A 25,217-nucleotide genomic window follows, 5' to 3' on the forward strand; every position below is an offset into this window, starting at 1 on the left:
AATATAAATATAAACTGTATAATATGTTTATATATATATATATATATATATATATATATATATATATATATATACTATATAATTTAATATAATATAACTGTGTATATGATATTAAAAAAACATTAACCAGTTAATTAGACTAGCTATTTAGACTGTTATATTGCTATTACTAGCTAGACTATTGTTGTGAGACATAAATCAGTGCAAATAGTTTACTATCCCTTATACTGTCATTGCGCCTAATCATGGTCAGGATAGACTTGTGTCCTTTTAAAGTACTACTAATCCCAAGATTCTCGGAGGAGGTCCATTATTTCCGGGAAAAGTGTTGCCAGTGGGAAGGTGCGAGCTGGGGGACCTGTTGGAAATGACGGGAGCTGAAATCCTGTTTCACTAAAGAAATCACAACAAGCAACCCGGGGTCTGAGGCAGAGAGCACCGAGCCAGCGGAAAACAGGGTGTGTGTAAACTGTAAAGAACAAGTGTCGCTGAATCTTGAGGTGTTTTAGCTGGTTAGCACGTTAGCTCGCTCCACACCTGCTAGTCGGCTCATTTGGGCTGCTTGACTTACACGCATCTCAATGGACACATGAAACAAACACATTCCCCCTCATACAGCACAAGTCATGGGGAATTCTTGTTTAGATGACATATTTCAGAAGTCTCGTCATGTTTATAATAATTAACTGTAAAGTTGTTTCGCTGGAGACATTAGCTGGCTAATTAGCTATTAATCTGCCCACTGACCTACATTCCGCTACAGTCGCTATGAATAACTAACCTGCGTGTAACTATTTAGGTGTTATTAACAATTAATAAATAGTTTGGTAGTTAGTAGTACTGAGTAGGACTTAAATGTAATGGTTTTGTTTTCTTATCAGTGGTTTGATATGTTTATCACTTAATGTCGATATATATATATATATATATATATATATATATTTAAGTAACATAATTTAATAATTATTTAAATGCATACATTTAATGATAATCTTTGACGTTATATTGATAAGTGTCATTATTTTGGGACAGTTTGGTAATATTGTAGTGGTTTCTCTCAGGTAATGCTCAATGGAGACGCTCATGAGTACCGTCACTGGCGTGGCGCCGGTGAAGCGCGTGCCCGAGGTGGACTTCCGCTCGGGCACGACGCTGGAGGAGCTGTCGGCGCAGGTGCACGCGCTCGTGCTGCTGGAACAGGGAGAGTTCGGGGACCAGACCGCGCTCGAGGTCCACACGGCCAAAGACTTCATCTTTAATATGCTGGGTGAGAAGAATACCATAGTGAACACACTTACTTAAATATACACATAATAAAAACAACACTTTGTTTGATTCCTTGTGAGTTTTCATGAACCATCATCTCTGTGAGGGAGAGGGAGAGGGAGAGGGGCACACCTGGAAAACCCTACATTATGAGGACAAAATGTCCCTACAAAGATGCCAATATCTGAAATCTTTGTGGGTGAGAGGAATATGATTGTGAACACACATACACATGATATAAACAACACTTTGATTCCTTATGAGTTTTCATGAACCATCATATCTCTCTCTCTCTCTTGCTCTCTCTCTCTCTCTCTCTCTCTCTCTCTCTGTGATGGGTAGGGTTAGTTTAAGGGGATATTATATACTGTACAATATAAAAATCATTATGTCTATGGAAAGTCCCCATAAAACATGAAAACACAACGTGGGTGTAGATTCTGTCCAAACATCATCATATTACTGCTGTAGCTGATTAGATAAAGTGAGTACAGTAAACCCACCCTGGTATACATTTAGGTTTGGAGATTTTTTTGCGTTCAGGGTGTTTGGAATGAAGTCATACTCATCTAACTCTTCAAACCAATTGTGTTTTTCATAAAACAGATGAAAAAGTCTTAAATATGCCATTTATTTAAGGCATATTTTCATTGGACTCAGCTTGATTTCTCCTGGTCTCTGAGTCAGATCTTGACCCGAGTGAAGCTGTTTGTCCAGCAGGTGTCTCTAGTTCTCCTTGGTTGTGTTTTTCCCTCTGTATTCCCAACACCCCTTTCTAATCCCTTGCTCTCCCGTCTCCACGCGCACACACACACACACACACACACACACACACTAAATGTCATCCTGTTTTGTATGACATAAGTGAGGCAGAGAGATTTGCAGGACTGTATTGTTCTCTGAAAACATCACTGGAGCTGCTTCACATAATCCTGTCAAATGCTGGATTTGCTGACAGTTTCTCTCTTTCTCTCTCATTCTACTTTTGTCTTTCCCTCGCCTGCTGTTTTTTTTTTTAGCCATAGCCTGTTCTCTCCTCCGTAGGAAACCTTTTAGCCTGTAGCTCTCGTCTGTTTTAGTTTAATTTGTTCCATTGTTGCCTCTGACTCATCCAGTACGTGTTGTGTTTGTCGTTTACTTTTGGACCTTTGTTTACCGACGTGGATATGGATTTTTTTTTCTGCCATCCTGTCAGTGCAACGTTTATATTTCATTTTGCCTGCCTCCTGTTGCTTCTCCCTTTTTTTTCTTCCTTTTTACCCCCTTGATGTTCAGCCAAAAGCTTCCTACTTATTCTTTTCTCGTTTGCTGTTTCCATCTCTCACTCTCTAAACATATGCAGACATTTTCAAAGCGACATCCATCACACACCTCCTGAGAATGATAGATAGACAGCTTGTTATTTTTATGCCAGGTAGGGGACTCTTCAGCATTCATTTAGAGTATTCTGCCTCTTATACAGTGTGATTGGAAAAACTGATGATCCACTTTTGTTGACCCTTACCTATCCATGAGAATTTCGATGCTAAGAAGCTTCAGAAGACCTGTATGGATTCTTATAGTGCAAGTGTGGCACTGATCAATTAATCATTATGATTTCTGTTTCCACACCTCCATGACCTGCAAACATTAGCATACCATCTGCACGCCAGCCTCTAGACTCACTACAATCCTGCCAACATATTTCTCCCAGAGGAGCTTATTAAACTGAAATAGTGTTAAAAATGTAAAGGGCAAAAGGGGTCATTGTTATTGTAGAAAAACTAAAAAAACCTCTCTGCATCAACGTTCTGGTGTGAAGGTCACAGGCTCCCTGAAACAGACACCAGAAACAATTTTTATGTCGATGGATCATTCGCTTATAATTACGTACACTAATGTATTTATACGCACATTTGAACTTCTCATGCAAACTGCCTAATTAACACATGAATTTGTTCTTAACCTCGTTTTAATGTTGATGAATTTGGAGTATTTTCAATGTATCTGTTTAAAATGTCATCCTAAAATGGACACCAAGAGTGTGACCGTAAATTTAGAATACATTTTAGAACAAAATTCATTGATGAATCATGATTTGTTTGTGAAAACGTTCTTACGCAGATTTCGCGTACGTATTCTTAGTGAATGAAACCCAATGTTTTAGTCCAACTGAAATCCTACCAGGCCATTGTTTTCCCCCCTGTGAAGTCAGACTTAATGCTGGGTATTGACACACATTTCACAATTTGATTCGATTTCGATTCACAGACTTGCACTTCGTTTTGATTCCGATACGATTTTATTCAATACCGGTTATTTCGGATATATGTCAGGTACAATACATGGACATTTTTGCTGTAAACTAATGCTGTAAATGCAGTTAGGTACTATAGTATTAGATATGGAAGGTTAAAATTGACTGATTTGTATACAAAAACTTATATTATACACAAGGCAGATTTTATAATAATAAAAATAATAATAATACAGTTATAATACTAACTTTATAATTACATAATCATGTTTCCACTCTAGTTAGTTTTTTGAAATATATACATTTAAATAGTGTCTGTCATAAAAACTTGACGGATTTCTTCAAACATACATTAAATATTGAAGAACAGTAAAAAGATATATAATGAATATGTAATATATTGCATATATTTATCAAAATGCTCCTTTCTAGACTTATTTTTCTAGCTGAATATAGCGTTTATGGTCATTGAATGGCTTTTCTAAGGTAAATGTAATAAGTGACATTGTTTACAAGCTGTTTTATTGACATCTTTCCACGGTTGAAACACAGATTGAACGATTACATGACATGATACACTTAAAGGGTTCATGTGACGGTTCTAAAAAAGAACATTATTTTGTGTATTTGGTTTAATGCAATGTGTTTACGTGGTTTTAGGTTTATTTTACAGAAGCTGTACATTATTGTTGCTCTTCTATGCCCCCCCCCTTTCTGAAACACGTCGATTTTTACAAAGCTCATCGTTCTGAAAAGCGCGGTGTGCTCTGATTGGCCAGCTATCCAGTGCATTGTGATTGGCCCAAAAACCTTAAGCATGTGACGGAAACGTCACACCCGTTACCATATTTGGGACATCAGCTCCAAAAGCAATAATGACAGGTGATCATGTCGGCACTACCACTAGATGACCAAGCTGATCGTTCAACTTTGCCAGCGCGACTGGACCAGATCGTATCAGATTGGTAAGGTTTTATTTCATTGGGGACATAATTACTAATTAAAATGACTTATACTGTCTTTTTACGCGTCGTGCCGCTATGGGTGTGAGAACACAATGTAAACACAAAACTATGTCTGTATTTGTGATCATAGAAACGACAAGCAAGCGCTACTCTAATACTGCTCAAAACTCGCGTTTGAATAGTCAGTAGCAAATTCTTAAAATGTCAAAACATATTTACAGGCTGTGTGAGTCAGAAGAGCCAGAATGTACATGCAAATATGGAATTGCTTTTTAGAATCAGCCTTTGTGCACAGCCGGCCTTGTACTCTCGCAGGTTCTGGAAACAGTCCTTCGAAAAATTCAAAAATTGTAGTTTTCTGTTCTGGAACAGTGTTGTAAATAAATCTTAAGCACTGTTTTCCAATTGTGTCCTCTTTTGGAAGGCCAAACAAAGTAGTTTGGCTTTCGCAAAGAAAAACATAGCGTCTCCACGACATGGCGGCAACAATAATACTGCGAGAATAAAAGTTATGCCGCCTTTCTTTGCGTACTTTGCCCCCACAGACTGAGTTGATTTGTGGAGGCGTGTTTGAACGAAGCGTTTTAGGAAGGTGTGGCTGAGCCTCACCTTTAGGTATCTCACCTTTTCATATCTCTTTAGGTTTGACACTTTGAGCTTTGTATTTCTATCGCGAATAGAGCGTCTGGCGCGAGTGATTTCAATGTTAAGTCAATGCAAAGACGCGTTTACGCGCGTCTGGAGGTCCTGCGGCGCGAATGAGGCGCGGCGCGGTGGACGCGAATTCGCCTCATTCGCGAATGATTTAATTTGGTGCATTCACGCGTTTGACGCGAATTCGCGTCTGACGCCTGAGTTGAAAAATCTGAACTTTGGCGTCTGTTCGCTCCGCGTTAACCAATCAGGACCCTGCTTGTCACATGGTGAAGTGACGGGATAAACTCCCACCCGGACCCGGAGTTTTACTTATTCAAAATGGAGTATAGCAATATAGCAATATAAGTTAGCAGAATATAATATTCAATATAGCAGTTAACTGTATCACTAGAAAGTGAGGATAGTGAGTATCACTAGAAAGAGCACCAACAGTGGTATCCGTACCACAATTTGAAAAACATTGATAGTTTTTCAATATTTAATATACTGTATTTAAAATTTCATATACAATTTCTAACCGAAGACAGATGGACAGTTGGTGTCCTGAGTGAAGGGTGGTCCTCGCTCCGATGCGGTAACTCTCTAGATGAATGCTCGATCAACATCAGCCATCTTGCAAACAGACAAGCGGATTTCGCCTCACGCGCGTCAATTTCGCTTCAACTTTTGCTTTTTACGCGCGTCAATTTCGCTGAAAAAAAGACGCGCGAATGGATTCAAAATGTCCAAGCGTCCAACTAGACGCGAATTTGACGCGCTATTCGCGTTTGGTGTGAATGACAGTAACAGCTACATAACACACTAAAGAAAAAGGAAAGCATGAAGTCACATCATATGACCCCTTTAAGGCCACATCCACACGAAGCCAGAGCTTTCCCTATCCGATATTTTTTTTCCCCGTTCAAAAAAAAAATTCCGTAAACACGGCGTCATCTCAAGAAATATCTGCGTACACACGAAACCACTGAAACCGACTCAAAACGATGTAGTATACATGCCAGACCAGTATGTGACGCTGTAATTCTGCCACAGACATACACTAAAAACGGAGAAGAAGACTTGGAGCTCGCGCATAAACCTTGCGCGCTGTATACAACAATAATATTAGGCACAGTAGCTTCTTTTTTTCTTTTTTCTTTTTTAATCAAGAACTTTGTTGAACAATATGAAAAACCATAAATGTAGTTGCTGTGACTTAACGGTGTCTGACTAGTTGACGCTTGGTGTGATGATGACATCATCGTTTCACAAAATATACGGATTGGCCGTACACACGAAAACGCAAGGGTGGCGTTTTCAGATTTATCCACCTTGGGACCCGGTTTAAAAAAATAGCGGTTTCAGTCTCCGAAAACGCCGGATCCATGTGTGGACGAAACGCCAATACGATAAAACATTTATACGTATACTGCGAAACGCGTCTCCGTGTGGACAGGCCCTAAGATGTACAGTGTCTTTCAACACCTTCAGGTGTTCATTCATGTTTATTTCATGCTGTAACTAGTAGTAATGCGGAAGAGATGATCCGTTCACGATCCATCTCGCCTCGTTAAAGAGCAACAAAATGGTATTTATTGTTTGAATTTCATCATAAAATGGACAGAATTTGAAATCTGAGACTTTGTTTCATATCAAAAATAAAGCACAAGGCTTATTGCGATTTGTTGGATTGGAGCTACAGTGTTCTGTTCATTCATCAATTGAAAACAGCATAAACTAAAAGATCGATTCTTTGGATTTAAGAATTGATATCAGTTCATCAAAATGAGAAGAGTTTAAAATCTAGAAATTATCCAGCATATATCGGACACTGATCGTGTATATGTCTATGTTATGTATTGCTTGGACGGACAGATTATGTAGCATCATTATAACTGTGCATGAAAACATTCATCTTGTTATTAAAAAATCCACAATGTTAAAGTTATTTAGGGTGAGGTCCAAACTTCAATAGGCCTACATTATGTGTTCCTCATGCTTTGACAGCAGTACATGTTGGGCTCTGATTTATGACTGGTAAATGCGTATGCTAACCAGCTTCCCTTTGGCATCTGTCATGCTGAGTGATGTTTTGTATTGAAGGCATTATTCTGTTTTTGTTTTAAAGTGGTCAGTAATGGTGACCGTATGAGGGAGTGATGAGTGAAATGCACCTGGTGCTGATGGCTTCTGCCTGTAGGGAGTGATGGACATAATGAATTCATTATTTTTGCATGAACAAACTGGTAATTAGTAAAGCTATTGCTACTTGTGTTGGACAACATGATTTGTTTTAACACCCCTAGAAAAGACACCAATTATTTTCCTTATTTCCCTTGTGAAGGATCATCTTTGGATTATGGGTCATTAAAGCACTATTTAGAAACACATCCATATGGCAGCTATACTTAGTATTCAGTAATTGTCCTCCTTTTAAAGCATCTTTTATTAGTGGATTGAATGTAAATGAAATGAATGTATGAGATAAATAATTCTAAAGAAATGTGTATTGACCAACTTCTACCTTCATAAAATATTAAAAGGCAAGATGTTTGTTTTCATTAAAGATTCCACTAGAGATTTGAAATGTTCATTTTAAAGTATTTAAGGAGCAACGGCTTGAATTGCAAAACAGTTGAGGGAGACTATTCATTTATATCTTTCCCTCTGAATGAGCAGGAATGATCTGACTCAGACTGAGAAGAGGATTAGGGAGATTTCTGTCATTTTAGGAATAGCATCATCTTCCTCTGTTTCCCTCCCTTCCTTCCTTCTGCTTTTGTTCCTCACTCACCTCAGAAACCAATTATTTAACTAATACTGCATATTAAAATATGTGACCGTGGACCACAAAACCAGTCACATGGGTCAATTTTTTTAAAATGAGATAAATACATCGTCTGAAAGCTGAATAAACAAGCTTTCCATGGATGTTTGGTTTGTTAGGATAAGACAATATTTGTCTGAGATACAACTATTTGAAAATCTGAAATCTGAGGGTGCAAAAAAAACATTCTCGAAACATTGAGAAAATCACCTTTAAAGTTGTCCATTTATGTTCACGATTGTGCTGCATTCACTCACAAAAATAAATGTTTTATATATGTACAGTAGGTAATTTACAAAATATCGTCATGGAACATGATCTTTACTTAATATCCTAATAATTTTTGGCATAAGAAAAATCGATAATTTTGACCCATACAATGTATTTTTGGCTTTTGCCACAAATATACCCGTGCGACTTGTGACTGGTTTTGTGATCCATATATATATATATATATATATATATATATATATATATATATATATATATATATATATATATATATATATATATATATATATATAAAATAATAATAATATATTTATTTATTTATTTTAAGATTGTAGTCTCAGAGGTGTGTTTCTGGTATTATTATGATTGTTTGTGACAGTGTCAACTGCAAGAAAGATCACTCTTGCACTATGACAGTGGCTCATCCGCAGTTGGCGTGGGTTTCTGCAAAAGGGATCTCACATCTGTTCTAGAGCACTATATTCTTACAGATTTGAAGGTGCATTAAGCAATTTCTGAGAAACAGTTGATATTTGACACCCAAACAAACAGCCCTCCCTTCATTTCTCCGTCCCCAAAATAGCAAACACTAGGTTTGGGAATAAAAAATTGATTCCAATTCTGGAATCGGATACATGTTATAAAATATTTTTTTGGATTCTGCTTATAAACTCCTGTGTGTGCTTTTTAATGTGGTTTAAATGTGGTTTTCAACCATTACAGCGCAAGAAGACACGAAAGAGAATCCAATTAGACAAAAACGGCCGCCTCTCATATCGTGCACAAATGCTGAATTGAGTTCTCTAATGCGTTGTGCGCTTGAATGGACAAATACACACAAAAAAAATGTCAAAATATCCCCGTAAACACAGTCGGTTATTAAGTGAATGTGAACAGTTGATAAAGAAAACGCATGTGTATAGGGGTGGGCGATATGGTAAAAATATCATATCACGATTTTTTTCAGGAAAATCACGATTAACGATTTTATCACGATTCTTTTTTATGTTGGTTTTACTATTTTGTGACTGAGCATTACAGCCAAACTAATGTCCATATTTTAAAAACAAAGCCTTAGGTTACAAAATATAAAATAAAAAAGAATGGCAGATGGGGCGAAGATAAAAGATATTTGTCATTATTTTCTTTGTTATTAAATATTAAGATCAAAGATACACATTACACACACAACTTAAAGGGATAGTTCACTTTGAAATTAATTTTTGGCATGTTTTAGCTTACCTCAAGGGCATCCAAGATGTAGGTGTCTTTTTTTCCGCAGTAGTTTCAATTTTGATATTTTTAGGTCAAACCGTTCTTGTCTGTCAGTCAGATAATGCAGGTCGATGGTCATTATTTCAAAACACAAGCACAGAGTCCAAATTAAAACAATTCCCCGTCGTCCAAATTAAACAATTCCCCATCGTAAGTACACATTGATGGCCTAAGACACGAAACGAGCAGTTTGTGTGAGAAAACAAACAGTATTTATATCGTTTTTACCTCTTGAACACAGCCACGTCCAAATGTTCTGATCTGACGTGTACGCAGACTGCTGCATAGATATATACACTAGATGTTGCCTTAAAGACATTCGTTCCAATGAACTGCCGTAGACAAGGCGACATCTAGTGTGTATATAATGACCATAGACCTGCATTATATGACTGACAGACAAGAACGGTTTGACCTAAAAATATCAAAATTGAAACTACTGCGGAAAAAAAGACACCTACATCTTGGATGCCCTTGAGGTAAGCTAAAACATACCAAAAATTTATTTCAAAGTGAACTATCCCTTTAATATACAAATTAAATAAACAGTGCTTTGTTTTCAGCTACAGGTGTATTTAACAGTAGCATTGAAGAAAGTAATTAAATGAACAAATATAAAAATAAAACAAAACATAGACTTCACTGTATAAATTATAAATTGATACTTATTAAAGCTACTATTAAAGTTATCAGTCAAGAGCAGTGAGTGATTTTCTCTTTGCATTTTGTTGTTTTATTAACAATAAAGGGATAGTTCTCCTAAAAAGTCAAATTGTCATAATTTACTCTCAAGTTGTTTTAAACTCGAATAAGTTTCTTTCTTTGGTTGAAAATAAAAGTTATTTGGAAGAATGTGACTTCCATAGTATATTTTTCTCCTATGGAAGTCAATGGGGACCAGCTACTGTTTGTATAGCCACATTCTTCAAAATATTAATATTAGAAAAATATTAGAAAATATTAGAAGGAAATTAATACAGGCTTGGAACAACATTATAGTGCGTAAATAATGAGATCATTTTTATTTTGGGGTGAACTATCCCTTTAAGGACAAACGGCAGCGTGTTTACTATTACTACTGTCTCTTTAAGAGCTGCACTCGACGCGTCTTTTATACACGCATTTGACAAGCAGATTTTCTCTCAATTTTCTCAAGTTTGCTTTCACTTTAGACATCACCGACTTTGTTTATGTAAACCTTGTGTGTATTTGACAGTATTAGCACAATAAGACTCGAAAGATAACTTAGACCAGTATCCAGGCGCTGGTAGACAGGCTTTTAGTGCATGTGAGCTTCGCATGTACACGCTGAGAAACGCACACGTTAGAACAGCGCATCAGCACGCGAATTAAATGTTTAACCGACAAGGCATTAAAGCACATGCAAATTATGAACTTTTGTGAACTGTAGTGTCCCGTTCCGCTGCGTTAACATTTGATCTGAATATACGTCGCGTTGTTCAGTATGTTGGGACAGAGGCGCCAGAACAGCAACTGAGAATGCGCGATACTACGATATTTCTTCAAAAGCAGATCGTGGAGACATTTTAATCGTCCACGATAAAAAATCGTCATATCGCACACCCCTACATGTGTATCAGTATATTGGATCCGTGCATTCAGTCTTAAAGTGACAGTAGCCTAATAAACCTGCTGCTGTCTGTCATTACTGTTAATCAAAGAAACAGAAGAAAAAGAAAATCACTCACTGATCTTGACTGAATGACTTTTGTAACTTTAATAAGGATAAATCTGTTTTATTTATAAAAAGAAAACTATGCAGTGTTATTTTACATTTAATTTCTGAAATTTGCATAATTTGTTTTGCTTATTTGTTCATATTTTATTACTAACTGTATACTTGTCTTTTAATTATGTTTGAAATTTATATTAGTCTAGTTTATTAGTTGTTCTTCAGGCTGCTGATTTTTGTTCATGGTATTCAGCTGCAACACAATGTTTTGCAAAAAGGCTGAGAATAAATATTTTTGATATCTAAATGTTTGACCTTTTTTTTCTTTTTCTTTTTTAACCATATTGGAATCGAAACTGGGAGTCGATAAGGATAAGCAGAATCGGAATTGGGGTCAAAAATCGCTAAAATTCAAATGATACCCAACCCTAGCGAACACGCTGCGCAACACAGGCAACCACTAACAGCTGGCACAAGTATTGAAGAAACAGCTGCGATTCAACAACAACAGCATATCTTGAACATAGCAAAACCTAAAGTTACTCATGTATCAAGCAGAAACAACAGAACCCCTGCGTCCGTTTTCAGGCCTTCCTGCTATCTCCAGTGCAAGAATATTAATTAATAAAATAATATATCCAATATTAATGTGGGTCCTAAAGCTCTTGCCTGATAACACTTCTCCCAAATTATATTCCTCTGACCTTTTCCTTGTCGGTAATGTTTCAGCCATCTCTCTTTCTACAGTCTTTTCTACAGTCACTATCTCTCCTCCCATCATGAGCGAATATTACTGATAGGCTACAAGAGTGTTTTGGTGATCGGTCCATCCACTTTGGTTTTTTTCTCCCTATTTACACAGCCAGGACTATGTACAAACTCAGTTTGCTTTTTTTTCAGCACATACACACACAGAGACCAGACATCTAGCAAATTGACACAAAATTGTTGTAGGTGTTGATTTAAATTTTCAACAGTATTCCTCAGTAATGATTTACTGCACCTTTAAAAGCATAAAATTTGTCTGAACAACTTAAGCAGCAGGAATTATCTTTAGATTGAGTACTTCATTTGACCTCGGACCCTTTTGCAAGACAATTGATTGCACCGATTTTTAACTTTTTATTTTATTGAAATTTTTTATTAATGCTCTTGGGGTTAGAAATTTGAAATGCTTTCAGCATTTTAAGCTTAAATTGTTTAGAACTGTGATAACATTGCTCTCTTGTCGAACTCCTACCCATCCTATATCTACCCACTCCTCCATTTGTCTTTTTAAAGACGGGTGATATTACTCTTTATTCATGAATATTCTTCCTTTTCACAGGCCTGGTGCAAAAGGTAGACAAACGACTACCGGTTGCCAATGAATACCTGTTGCTATCAGGTGGGGCCAGGGAAGGTGTTCTTGACCTTAACCCAGAGGACCTAGGTGACTACGCCAAAGGTGTTGACTATGATTTGGACTTCACTCTACTGGTGCCTGCTCTGAAATTACATGACCGCAATCAGCCTGTGACACTGGACATGAGGCATTCCCCACCATGCCATTCATGGCTGAGCCTGCGCCTCTGCGATCCCGCGATGCTGATGCGTTGGCGTATCTGCTGTCAAGACGAGATTAGTACAGAGAATAAAGATGTGGAAGATGAAGTGGAAGAAACTTGCGGAGTACCAGGCTCAATCCCATCACTACAGCATCCTCAATCATTAGATGGGTGCTACTTCTCTCCGTTGTTGGTTGCCGATTGGTTCTGGAGTGTAGTTGGGACAGCGGTGGAAGACTTGCGGAGGAATCCTCAAAGAGGGATTCCTGTTCCTGATCGTGTGGAGCGTAATGGCCCTTTAACAACGCTGATTCTCACTGCAGGAACTAGCCGTATCCTCTACGACTTGCTTCCAGTGGTGTCGTTTCGCGGCTGGCCGGCCGTCGCACAGGGCTGGCTCACGACCAACCATTTCTGGGATGGTAAAATAACGGAGGAGGAGGCCATCAGTGGGTTCTACTTGCTCCCATGTTATTCTCCAGCTGCAAGTCCCTCAACCAGACCTGACCGTGAGTGGAGACTTGCCTTCTCCCGCAGTGAGGTTCAGCTAAAGAAATGCGTGCCCTACCCAATGGCACAAGCCTTCCAAGCGGCTAAAGCTGTATTGTCAAGACTGTTAGCTCGCCCTCGCACCGGCCTTAGCCTCTACCACCTACGTACCTTGATGTTTTGGGCATGTGATCGCTTGCCGACCAGCTTCCTTAGCAGTCCAGATCACGAGACACCTGCACGGCTCTTCCTTGGTCTTCTTGATGACTTGTCTCACTGCATTCTGGGCAAAAACTGTCCCAATTACTTCCTACCCCAGTGCAACATGCTAGAGCACCTCACGGATAGCGCTGCCCTGTTAGTTGCGCGTAAACTTGCACATTTACGTTCTGATCCTGCAGAGCACTTGAGAGCTGCTTTAGAGCAAGCGCAACAGGCATGCCAGCTCAAACGAGAGGCAGCGGGAGCTGGGAGCAATGGGCATGGGCTATCGTCACCTAGCCACGGATATGGTGCAGGATCACCACAGGATGACCGGCTAGCACAGCGACTACAACAGCTGGTGACGGAAAACCCTGGCAAATCAATTTCAGTCTTCCTCAACCCAGATGACGTTACACGGCCTCATTTCCGCATTGATGACAAGTTCTACTGAGTGGACTGAGCTGGTTCACACACTTCCCAGGGTACAGAAACCCTATATGACAGAACTTATAACGGACATGGTCATGTCACTGTGCTTCTGTATTGAACCAAATTGTCTCCACTGAGGTTTTTTTTCCCCATTTGTCTCGCTTTAACTAGGCTGACTACAATCAAAGCACCTGCTTGATGCTCCCATGAGGGTTTAACGGGTGTCACAAATGTCAGGGAGAACAGAAGTAACTGGGGGAAGGATAGATTTTTTTTTGTTATGCGACTTGGATAAAATCTAAATTCAGTCACATCCTGAGGAAATCCCCATTGACGGACTGCACATCAAGCAGACTTGATCCAATTATAATATTCTATAGAGTTTGAAGAGTTTTAACTCGCTACCTAGCACTACTGAGAATAGAAACTACTAATATTTTCTGCTGAATGAGGGCAGTAGAGCTGGAAAACCAACTAGGCCAAGGTACATCATGATGAAACCGAACGCAATGTTTTGTGTGTGTGGAGAAGTTTGCGATTATTGATCGCATAAACTTCTCTTTCTTTAGTCTGTCAGTTATCCTGCTTGCTCCCTTTCTCAGGTACTTTTTATTACTTTCTTTTACCTGGCGAGTTTTGACCACAGTCAAAAACAATACAAGTAGAAAGATGGAAAAAGACAAGGAATAACTCGCAAATCCAGGTCTTGTCATTTATGTATAAGAAGCTGTTGTACAGCCCGTAGAAACACTCTTTTTGAAACAAATACTGTTTGAAGCTAGTTTTTTTTGTTTTTTTTTTGTTTGTTGTTATATGCCGATGATAGTATATAAAGTATCAGAGACCATTTTAGATGCTGTATAGAGAGAGGTTGTACACTGATTGATGCTAATTGTGTATCCTCTGATTGGACTCTAATCTACACATAAACAGTTCATGTTATAGTGTAAGGGCTTTTCTTTGTCAATCATTATTGCATACGTTTGAATAAAAAAGTGAAAGTTAGATGTTTAGAGAGAGATCTAGACTGGGCAACAGAGGTTTAGAGAAAGGATAGAAGGAAAGTCTAAAGAGACAGAGAAGTGCGTCTCAGTGTTTTTGTGTGTGTGTGTGAAAGGATCCTACAGCATCTCACTCTTGCAGCTTTGCATTGGTAGCTGTGGTAGGCAGAGATGGATGGAGAAAGTCAAACACGACGTCCACTGGATAGATAAGGGCGAACCAATGGGACTCATGGGATCGCAGACATCTGCTCTCACTCGCTCATTGTCTCTTTCTGTCTCCTTCCTAAATCCTTCCCTCTTCATCGGCCTCCATCTCTGGCTGTTCTTTATCCATCTCTACCTCTTCGACCGTGCTCAAGGATTAAAGAACAATATTACATGTGTATTCAGCATAAATCGCATTAGCACCCTGTGGGAGTTGGCAGACTATTCATGTGTGCTGCTGACATGGCTGCTGCGCATATACAGAGCAATCAGTTACAGCGTTGCCTTTAAATGATGGCAAAATGGCGAGGAATAGGCTTTCTCTAGTGGATTTGTTATTCCAGACATGCTACTGAAAAGAGTTTGTGTAGTGTTGCACATGGCACAGGTAGGCTACTATACATATATCTGCTGTATGCCAAGGAAAAGACACCAAAGATAAGTTTAAAAGACTTTTAAAGATTAAATGTCATGTGTCATGAAGGAAAGCGGATGCATATCTATTGTAAATTGTCAGGGTTTGACACTGTATACCTTGAAAGGCCTATTTAGTGGGTTTAAATATTGTGAAATGCTTGAATCCATATTTGTAATGGCATTTTCAGTGTATTATGACCGTTGTTTAGCACAATGCCTGATATCAAATTAATAGTGGTACTATGCAACATTTCTGAATCAACTCTATGAATGAGATATTAAGGCCTGTGACAATTACCAAGAGGGTTTTATACAATGATTGCATTGGGGAAAAATGTATGTTCCTGCTTCAGGGCATGATGAAATGTTCCGAATGCATTTTAGGTAAATATCTGAAGAAAGCCAAAGCACATTAATTTTCCTTCCCAACTTTTTTTTAATAACTTGGTCCCAGTGTTTCTTTATCTGATAGCGTAGTCCCTCTGGTCATGCTGTTGTGTACAAAAGAGTATTTTTGCTCTTGAGCAATGAATGTAAACAACATATTTTACCTCTTAAATTAATCAAGTCACCTACTTAAATTCCCTGAATGGAAATGAAATGACGCATATTTAAATGGTACCAAATATTTATACATTTTCATATCACTTCTCTATTGTGCCTCAGAAGGCGTTTCTTTTTTCTGTTTCTTTTTTTTTTTTTTTTTTTTGTGAGGGGATTGACCTCATTTATTTTTGTGCAATTCTATGTGATGCTGGTCGTGGCATGAAATAAAACATTACATCTATACGAAGATTTGTTTATATTTGATATCTATGAATGTTGCTCATCTGAAACTTTTGAAACAATCTGTACTCTAAAGAGTAATTCCAGACAGTCAGGTTAAATGTATTTCTACATTATATAATGAATGATTTGGTATGATTATACGCAAGTCATACGCTGACTTGACGTGATAATCCAAAACCAGATGATTGACGCATAACGATGAACTCGCATTTAATAAACACCAGGAAGCATCATAGACCAACACCAGCACAAAACTTCCTCACAAGACAATGGAACCGGAAATAACTGAGGGTTTATACACAGGATGATGAGTGAAAGTGAAAGTGACACGTATGGTAACCCATACTTGGAATTTGACCTCTGCATTTAACCCATCCAAGTTAGTGCACACACATTAGGAGCAGAGTAGTGAGTAGTTAACACACACAGCAAACGTGGATACACACACCCAGAGCAGCGGGCAGCCTTTGTGTGGCGCCCGGGGAGCGATTAGGGGTTAGGTGCCTTGCTCAAGGGCACCTCAGTCATTTCCCACCGGTTCTGGAATCGAACCAGCAACCTTTGGGTTACCAGTTCAACTCCCTAACCACTAGGCCATGACTGCCCGCATGAGGGGCAAGTTTGTATTATAGGAAGAAACCCCAAAAAGATTCAGAATTAAAAGGCAGAGTAATCCTACAAATAAAGCCCGTTCACACCAAAGACGAAAAATACAAAGTTCTAGCACCACAACTATAACGGTAATTGCAAAGAGAAACGATATAGTTGGAATCACTTTCAGAATGATTTTTATTTTTTTTGATGATGATGATGATGAACGATAAAACATTAGCCAATCAGAATCCATCCTGCTTTAAAGAGCTTGAGCATTTAAAGCGTCAGAGGACAAAACTGCAGCGTACACTTAGAATAAACAACGTTAATATATTTATTGTTATAGTTATCTTCATAGCTATTGTTCTTGGTGTGAATGGGGCTATAGTCTTGAAGTCTCAGATCTTGTGGCCTCTCTATGTGCAGTACAATATTTGTGCAACAGAGGACACTGTCTGACTACAAAGTGTTAGCTTGATCTTCAACCCTTCATTCTGTACCGATTCTCATTTAAGAGTTGTAATTCAGAAGACACTGTAACTGCCATATCTTTCCTCAGTCTCCCAACACATTATTCTTTATGTACATAGATAGAATGTGATCCATAGATCCAAAAAGTCTGGGACATACGCTTGGAAATAATGTTGGGGTTTTGAAAGACTAAAACAAAGATATTATTTAAAATGCAGAAGAATTATTTAAGATTCTGCACAATTTCTAGGTCACTGATCAGATGTTGTTTATGATGTTTACCACGTCAACGATTGGATCATTATTGCAGTGATTATTATGTTTCTAGCATGTTATATGTTTGGCAACAGTTCTTCTAACCCTAATTGATGGAGTGTGGAGCTTTTCATTTCTTAAACAGCCATGTAGGAAGACACATCACGGCCATATTCCAGGATGACAATGTCAGGATTCATCAGGCTCAAACTGTGAACGAATGGTTGTGAGGAGCATGAAGAATCAGTTTCACACATGAATCGGCTCCTCTGAGTCCAGACCTTAAATTCAATGAAAGTCTTTGGGATGTGCTGGAGGAGACTTTACAGAGTGCTGGACTCTTGCATTGTCAATACAAGATCTTGACCAGAAACTGGTGTACTTCTGGATGGAAATAACACTTATTTCCATTGCAAGTTTTGAGTGTATGTATTAAATTAGAGAAGAATCCAAATAGAAGTGTTTCACTAGTAATAAAAAGACTTTTGGACTTTTGGTTACTAGACTGACCCCTAACCATAATAAACTTGTGTTTAGCATTTTAGATATGAATTTAAAACATTATGTAGGCCATTTATGAACGCAGATTTAGCTATTTTGACATTTATATCCTCCGAGATGGCAAAATCTGCTCATACTTTCATCTCAGCTGACTCACACACTCCTGTTAACATTGGATTGTACGTCAAGATGTGTTTGAGATTGATTGTTGTGATCATTCTGCTGCAATACAAATCTAACAAGTATTGATTTACTGGCTATTGTTCTTACTACTTACATATGCTGTCTATTGTTTAATAATTGAAGGTAGGTCATAAGAGCACAATGGCTTGAAGGGCACTTTGGTTGTGGTTGATGGATTGATGAACGACTGATGTTAAGCCAATGTTGAAGAGCTTCAGATACTTCTGAGAAATATGATGCAGCCTCATATTTTCCCACATACTGGACACACACACATAGTCTCGCTGATACCTCAGCAGTCTGTCCCGTTTCATAAAGAGGATTACACATCAGGCACGAGGGGATTTCCTGGAATGGGACACTCGCATTCTGCTTGCCGGCTGTCTGTCAATCATTCAGTCGTTGCTATTGCCGGACATTGCTTCACTGCAACCACCAACTTGATTCATCCCCGTCAAGGTTAAGCAGGGGACAGATGTGAGATTTGATCCTCCAGGGTCACTTAAGGGGAGGGACATCTCTCTGTTTTTGTCCTCCTGCTAGTGTGATTTGTTTCAGCATTCTTGGCATGATGTGTTACTAGAGTGATCCTAAAGGAATTAATATAAATGACAGTGATCTCTCTCCCCTCCTTCCCTTGATGTAGTGTAGTCATTAAACTGAAATTGAAGGCTCACAGGAGCCAAATTAGTGCTAATTCTGTTGATGATATAAAAAAAAATACTGTTTTGCATGATGAAAATGGTGATGATAAATGTTCTGGGGTGCGTTTCCCAAAAGCATTGTGAGCCTACGTAGATTGTAGAGACCATTGGTGCCAGTGGTTTCTATGATTTGCTTAGGCTTATGATGCTTTTGAGAAATGCAGCCCTGGATTGCTTTGCACTGGAGGAATAATCTTCCAAACTCAACTCATTAAGAAACATTTGTAAACGCAACTGTTCCTCAAGCACTTGACTCACAGTTATCCATAGTCATTTTTCTTTTCCTGTACTGCTTTGTGAAACTGAACCCTTAATGTCTACTCATATTTGGATCCCTGCACTAGCTTGTGCCCTTCCGGCCAATTTTGTATCGCAGTCTGGCTAATGTTATTATTTCCTTTTGATTAATAGTTTTTGTTGTATTATTCCTCACTTGCAAAAGCATCAGCTAAATGAAATCAAATGCAGGTCGTCATAGAGATGGGGTATTACTGTATTACTTGGCACGTTGTGATTTTAATTAATAGCATATCAAAAAAATCTCAAGTAGGAGCTCGCATTAAAGGTTGTATGTGCAACATCACTTTAATGGTTATTTCATTCAGCGTCACATACGCAAACGTTCTGTGAAAGTTTGAATTTGGCTTGCATTGCATTGTTTGGCAGCCAATTTTGTCCAAAGTGACTTACCTTGCCTTCAAGGTACACATGAATTCATGCATTCCTTGAGGATTGAACCCATGACCTTGGTACGTCTAGCATCATTATCTAATTGTTGAGATATGAATGCAGGAACATCAACATTCACTGCAAATCATGTCAACTTTTTTATTTATTTATTTGCAACTGCCCTTAAAGGTGCCATGTGTAAAAATTGAGGTAAAAATATCCAAAAAATGAGCTACACGCATCAAAAGAATGAGAAGAAATAAGGGCGATGATGTCATTAAAAAAATGTCAGTTATAGTGCTGCAGAGATATCAACCTTAATTAGCATTAGCATAACTAGCCACGGCCCGACAGGTGTCGTAATACCAGTTTCGGCCATGGGAGGCGGTATGCGGGCAACATAACCACCAGCCAACCTGCAATACACGAATAACTCGCACGGCTTGTGGGCGTACTTGAACCTGATGTCAATCGTGTGGAAAGTACAGCCCACTACTTCATTTCAATTCAGGGAAGAGAGCGGAAGGATGGCTGAAGCCCTTGGCAAAAGACTCCTACCACCACCACCCGCTGCAGGGAAAAAACCGCGCTCTGAAGCACAAATCAAATCAGATAAGAAAAGGACCGCTCGTCACAGTCCGGGCTCGAAAGCGCGGGGGACGGCGAGCGAACTGCAAAGCATAGCCCTGTTTTACAACGTTCAGCACACATTCTGACACGCCCGGGATCGCTTCCAATGCTTTCGCACGCATAGCTAGGGGCAGAATGGTCTCCGTGTTCTGACCGCCGCACTGCGCGGGTTCGAGAAACTGAAACGGAGGTATCAACGCGGCGCGCGCGCCCTCGTTGTCTGAATATTGCTGCTCGCTGACGACAGCAGCCGGCTGTTTCACATTCAATGACTCGGTCGCTAAGGACAGAGAACAATTTGTGGTGCGAACAGGTCATTTGTAGCCTACTGTATCTTTCAACAGTGTTCATGTTTTTTTTACTATAGTAGAGATGATCGGTTCACGTGCGCTGTCTGATGTTGACCAATGATGTTGACAGAATGCTGTCTGTCAAATTAATTTAATTCAAACAATGTGTATATACAACTCAAAATGTAATATGAACAAAACGAATATGAACATATTCACTGGTAAAGGTGAAGGGGAGTAGCTTGAAGATGTCATGTTTCAAAATCACTTGACATCACCCAACGTTCCTCTGGAGGCAAAATGTCCTCTATTAGGCTTCGGCTATGGCTCTAGGGTTGTTGTGAAGGTAGGGGCGGAGCATAGAGACTATGCCGTTTCTCGTCTGTTACTCTAGAGTAGACCAATTCACTTTATGGAGGTATACTGCCCCCATCTGTTATGGAATGTGGAGTATGACTTGATTTTTTTTGCCAGATAATACACATGGCACCTTTAATTTTTGGTAACAGTATTTGTTTCAGAAACTCAAACAACTTCAAAACGTGTCTCGAAACTGCTAGCATACAGCAGCTGGGCTAAAAGCACCGGGGCTGTGACATTTTAAATGTACATTTCTCTGTTCATTTACAACGTATTATTGGTTAAATGTTGTAAGGTTGGGAGCCGATGTAAGGCCAAACAAATTAGTAAAATTCAGAATAAATGAAGTCTCTGGCATTTTATTAGCTATGTTTCCATACAAAGTTGCACATTTTCACTTTAATCTTTGCGAATAAAGCAGCGTTTCCATCCCATGTGTTCAAGAGAACAAAATCATCACTTTCTGGAATTTGGTGCAAAATATCTGTAATAAAAATGGAAGTTGCTGCAAGTTCCTGGGCCCGTATTCATAAAGATTCTAAGAATTCTCTCAGAAAACTCTTAATTTAGCTTAAAAACTTTTATGTAGGAGTCTTAGCTTAAAAGCGATTCGGGACCGATCTGAGAGCAACTCTGAGTAAGGAAAATACAAAAACTTTTATCTTAGTGAGGAGGCGGGGTTGACCCCGTTGCTATGTATGACACAATCTTTTGAAGACTGTGATTGGTTGGTTGTCCAAGAAGGAAAAAAAAAGTGATTTTAAGTATAGGGTCTATTTTAAGCCTCCACTTTGAACTTACATGCGTATTTTTTCCTATTTGATCGTTCTCTCTCTCACACACACACACACACACACACACACACACACACACACACACACACACATACACACACACACACACATTATATATGTGTATATAAATCCTTTTTTTATTTACCATGCTGTTGATTTCCTATAAGGTATTTGATTGCTTAGAATGATAAAAATTGTTCCACTCTTTCCAGTTACACTGATTGCTGGCATGTCTATTTAAGCAGTGGTTTGAATGTTGGTTTTAATGTATCAAACATGGAATTTTCCCAGTTGCCAAATATCGTAATGTAGTGATTACTTTCATTTCAGGCGCTATGGCATTTCTGTGCTGTGTCGGAGATATTAGCGTGTCTCTAAAAAGATCAGTCACAATTATGATCCCTGCACGATCTAATCTATAGCGTAGCGTCTTATTAACTCGCTGTCATCCATTGTCTGCAACACATTTCTTCTCCCTCTTCGTCTTTCTGCCATTTTCTCCTCTGCTAAAGAAACTCTTAAGCCTCTTAAAAGTCCTCGTCCGTGCTCCTAACAATTTTGACCTTAAGACCTCTTTTAAGGGTTAAGATGCTTTCTGAATTACTTTTTTCTTTACTAGGAGTTTTTCTTTCATTTTAAGAGTAAACGCCCACATTTCTAAGAATTTTCTTAGAATTTTGTCACTCTACTCTTTGCATTAAGATTCTTTATGAATACGGGCCCTGATGTTTGGGAACTCAATCGTGTGAGGCGCTTCTGGGAGACAATTAAACCAAATAATTCTGTTGACAGACTTTGGTCCAGGCCTTTCAGAATGATCAAACCCAGTGCCGGTCCAGAAAGCCTGCAGGGGCCCTTAGCAAAACTTTGTGGTAGGCCCTGTCAATGTGTTCATAAACCCCCCAAAAGAGCCCTAACCCCTTAATCTGTTCTTTCAGAGCAATTTTTATTGTCAATCAACAATAGTGTGTTGAAACAGTCAGTAATACCATAAAAAATTAAAATAGGACAAATATAATAGAAAAATAAATAAATAAACAACTTAGCCTACTAATAATAATAGCCTGCGATACAGAAATTGAATAAAGTAGGCCAATCAAATGAATTAAATATACATCTTATTAAAGTTCCTAAAGTTATTCAGTGACGATTGTCTCGTTTTATTTTGTTCTTTGATTAACAGTAATGACACAGACGACAGCAGGTTTATTAGGCTGCTGTCACTTTAAGACCAAATGCACAGATCTAATATACTGACAAGCATTCGATTACTTTCCCTACTGTTTATGTTCACTTAAGACACAACCGACTACATTTAAGTGTAAACTCACCAAGACGGGCATTTTTATTCTCCTTATACTCATCCGTGTTTCGCTCGATCTCAGATCACGCGGACAGAAATCCGCCAGGGGAACAGCTTCTCTTTCGCAGCTCAATACGCTTATAACTCTTATAACTAATCGAGCATGTCCAACAGGAGGCTGAGCCTGTATATTTAGTATATTTAGTATTATATATATATATATATATATATACACAATGCAGCATCATGTTTTCATAATCGTTGGAAGTCAAAATCAAAATGGAAACTAAAATTCTATTAATCGCATCCGTAGACTTTAAATAATCTCTGAGAATAAGAGGGCCCCCTGGTGGTTCGGGGGTAAATTGCGTACTTTGTGTTTAGGGAGGAATGGCACTGATCAAACCAACATTTGAGTTGCTGTATGATGAAATTGGCCCGCTGGATAATCCAGTTTGTTATCCAGTCACATCCACTGTTGAGGCAAAGTCACGTGAGTATTTCTTTTTTGCGCATCAAAGGATTTATTGTGTTTCCATCGTATTTTATAGTCTTCTAATTGGATAAAAAATTTATCTGCATCAACTGAGTGCACAAGTTCTTAAGACACAGTCTTAACATAGAGGCTGTGCAACTATAGCCCCAGGTAAAGGTTTCATAAGATTCATGTTATAAATGGAAAAAGGAGAATTTCAGATTTATCTGTCCCTAAACATCATGCACAAACTGGTTGATCCTCTATGTCGGCCAGACAGCTCCTTGATGTATGATTGATTGGGCCTGTATTGCAGATAAGTATTTTGAAAACAGCAATAAACTATTTTGCATTTGAAAGATCTGGAGCTTTAAAACTGCCTGTCAGCCTGCAGGCTAATAATTGAAATCAATAGTGCCAGCCATGATAATTACTCTGTACCAATAACTCTGAATAAACACACGATGACCAGTTTACCGACAGGTTGATCAGGTATATGACATTAATGACCAACCAACCGGTGCTCATAGAGAAATTAAAGCAGTCGTAGCAACTGAAAATGTGCGTTTTAATGAATATAACTTGAAATTTGTTTAGTTACCAGTTTCTGTTTCTTTGCACAATCGACTAACACTGTCTGAGGTCTCTAACAATCTGAGATTGAATGTTGGGAAAATGCAGCGCTGTGGTTTACCAGCTAATGCAGCATGAAGCTCTTATTTGTAAACACAGCAAGTGTATTTGATGCCCGTAGGGAGCTAGTGCGGTTCGTATTAACGTAGCGTATTGATTGTAACATTATCACATTTAGTCCATTAGCCACTGCTGCCACGGCCGGACTTGCCGGGTCTCGCAGGGCATTAACCAGTGTGCATGAGTGTTCGAAAAGATTGGACTGTTGAGGTAAAGTCATCAGCCCATGAGCATTTTTATATAGCAGCTCACACTCACAGGGCTGTAGCTAATGAGGTGAATGCTGGGAATTATTCTGTGGAGGCCCACAGCCATTCCTGCAGGTCTGATGAAGGATCCAATATAACGAACTGAAAGTATTTTATATCACAATAAAAAAAATTAACAACAAACACTGTGCGAAATCCCAGTAAGCTATTCCTTCTCCAGAAAAGTCGGATCCTCTGCTCTGATGTGCATTTTGAAACTGAACAGACAAGAGTTTTCATGTGGAGACCGAATCATGTTGACAGGAAAGAAATGAAAATCTGCTCACCCCACAAGAAATGAAAGCGGCCAGAAACCGTGTAAGGGTTTATCAAACACGTCATTTTTAATAGTAACAGACAAGTTGTGTTCTCACACAGGTCAGATAAAAGATGGCTGGGTTTACCACTCTGCCAAATGCTTGTTTTGTTCTCATGCATTTAAAAAAAGAAAAGAAAAAAGACTTGTGTGTTGGTAACACTTTACAATAAGGTTCGATTTGTTTATGCATTAGATCATGAACTAGCAATGAACAATACTTTTACAGCATTTATTCATCTAGGTTAATTAATCTCTACATACACATTTTTAACATTGTATGAATGAACATTAATGAATTATGAACAATCTAGAGCTCATATGCTTCTACACAAGCAATTTTGCATTAAAGGTGCAGTAAGTGATATCTGAGAAAGTGTTAAAAGTGGATCGGACCGAGCAGAACAACACAACAACTCTTGCTTGTATTCACTGTGCGTTTGTTCTTCCTTGACGTTTGTTTGTCATATTCACTTTATTTTTGGTAAAGCATTATCTTGCTTCACTTCAGCTATGATA

At 38.6% G+C, this 25,217-nt stretch overlaps 1 protein-coding gene across 2 annotated transcripts; it reads left to right on the top strand.

Moving 5' to 3' along the window:
• Nucleotides 1–324: 324 nt before the first annotated feature.
• Nucleotides 325–16,216, top strand: tmem102 (transmembrane protein 102). 2 transcript variants are annotated; one of them, XM_082159843.1, is made up of 3 exons: nt 325–458; nt 1,062–1,267; nt 12,457–16,216. In XM_082159843.1, exons 2-3 carry the CDS (start codon nt 1,072–1,074, stop codon nt 13,818–13,820), a joined length of 1,560 nt encoding a protein of 519 aa, XP_082015969.1. In that variant the 5' UTR covers nt 325–458; nt 1,062–1,071; the 3' UTR covers nt 13,821–16,216. The 2 variants fall into 2 exon arrangements, with proteins under 2 accessions (XP_082015969.1, XP_082015970.1); XM_082159844.1 differs by lacking the exons at nt 325–458; nt 1,062–1,267 and adding an exon at nt 1,274–1,465.
• The last annotated feature ends 9,001 nt before the right edge of the window (nt 16,217–25,217 follow it).

This window comes from Leuciscus leuciscus, assembly GCF_965113295.1.
Source record: "Leuciscus leuciscus genome assembly, chromosome: 2".
Classification (NCBI taxonomy): Eukaryota; Metazoa; Chordata; class Actinopteri; order Cypriniformes; family Leuciscidae; genus Leuciscus; species Leuciscus leuciscus.

Excerpts from the sequence above, each read along its gene's own strand:
- tmem102 (XM_082159843.1), top strand. The coding sequence starts at position 1,072 with ATGGAGACGCTCATGAGTACCGTCACTGGCGTGGCGCCGGTGAAGCGC. Across the intron at positions 1,268-12,456 it reads CTTCATCTTTAATATGCTGG|GCCTGGTGCAAAAGGTAGAC; the intron begins GTGAGAAGAATA and ends TCCTTTTCACAG.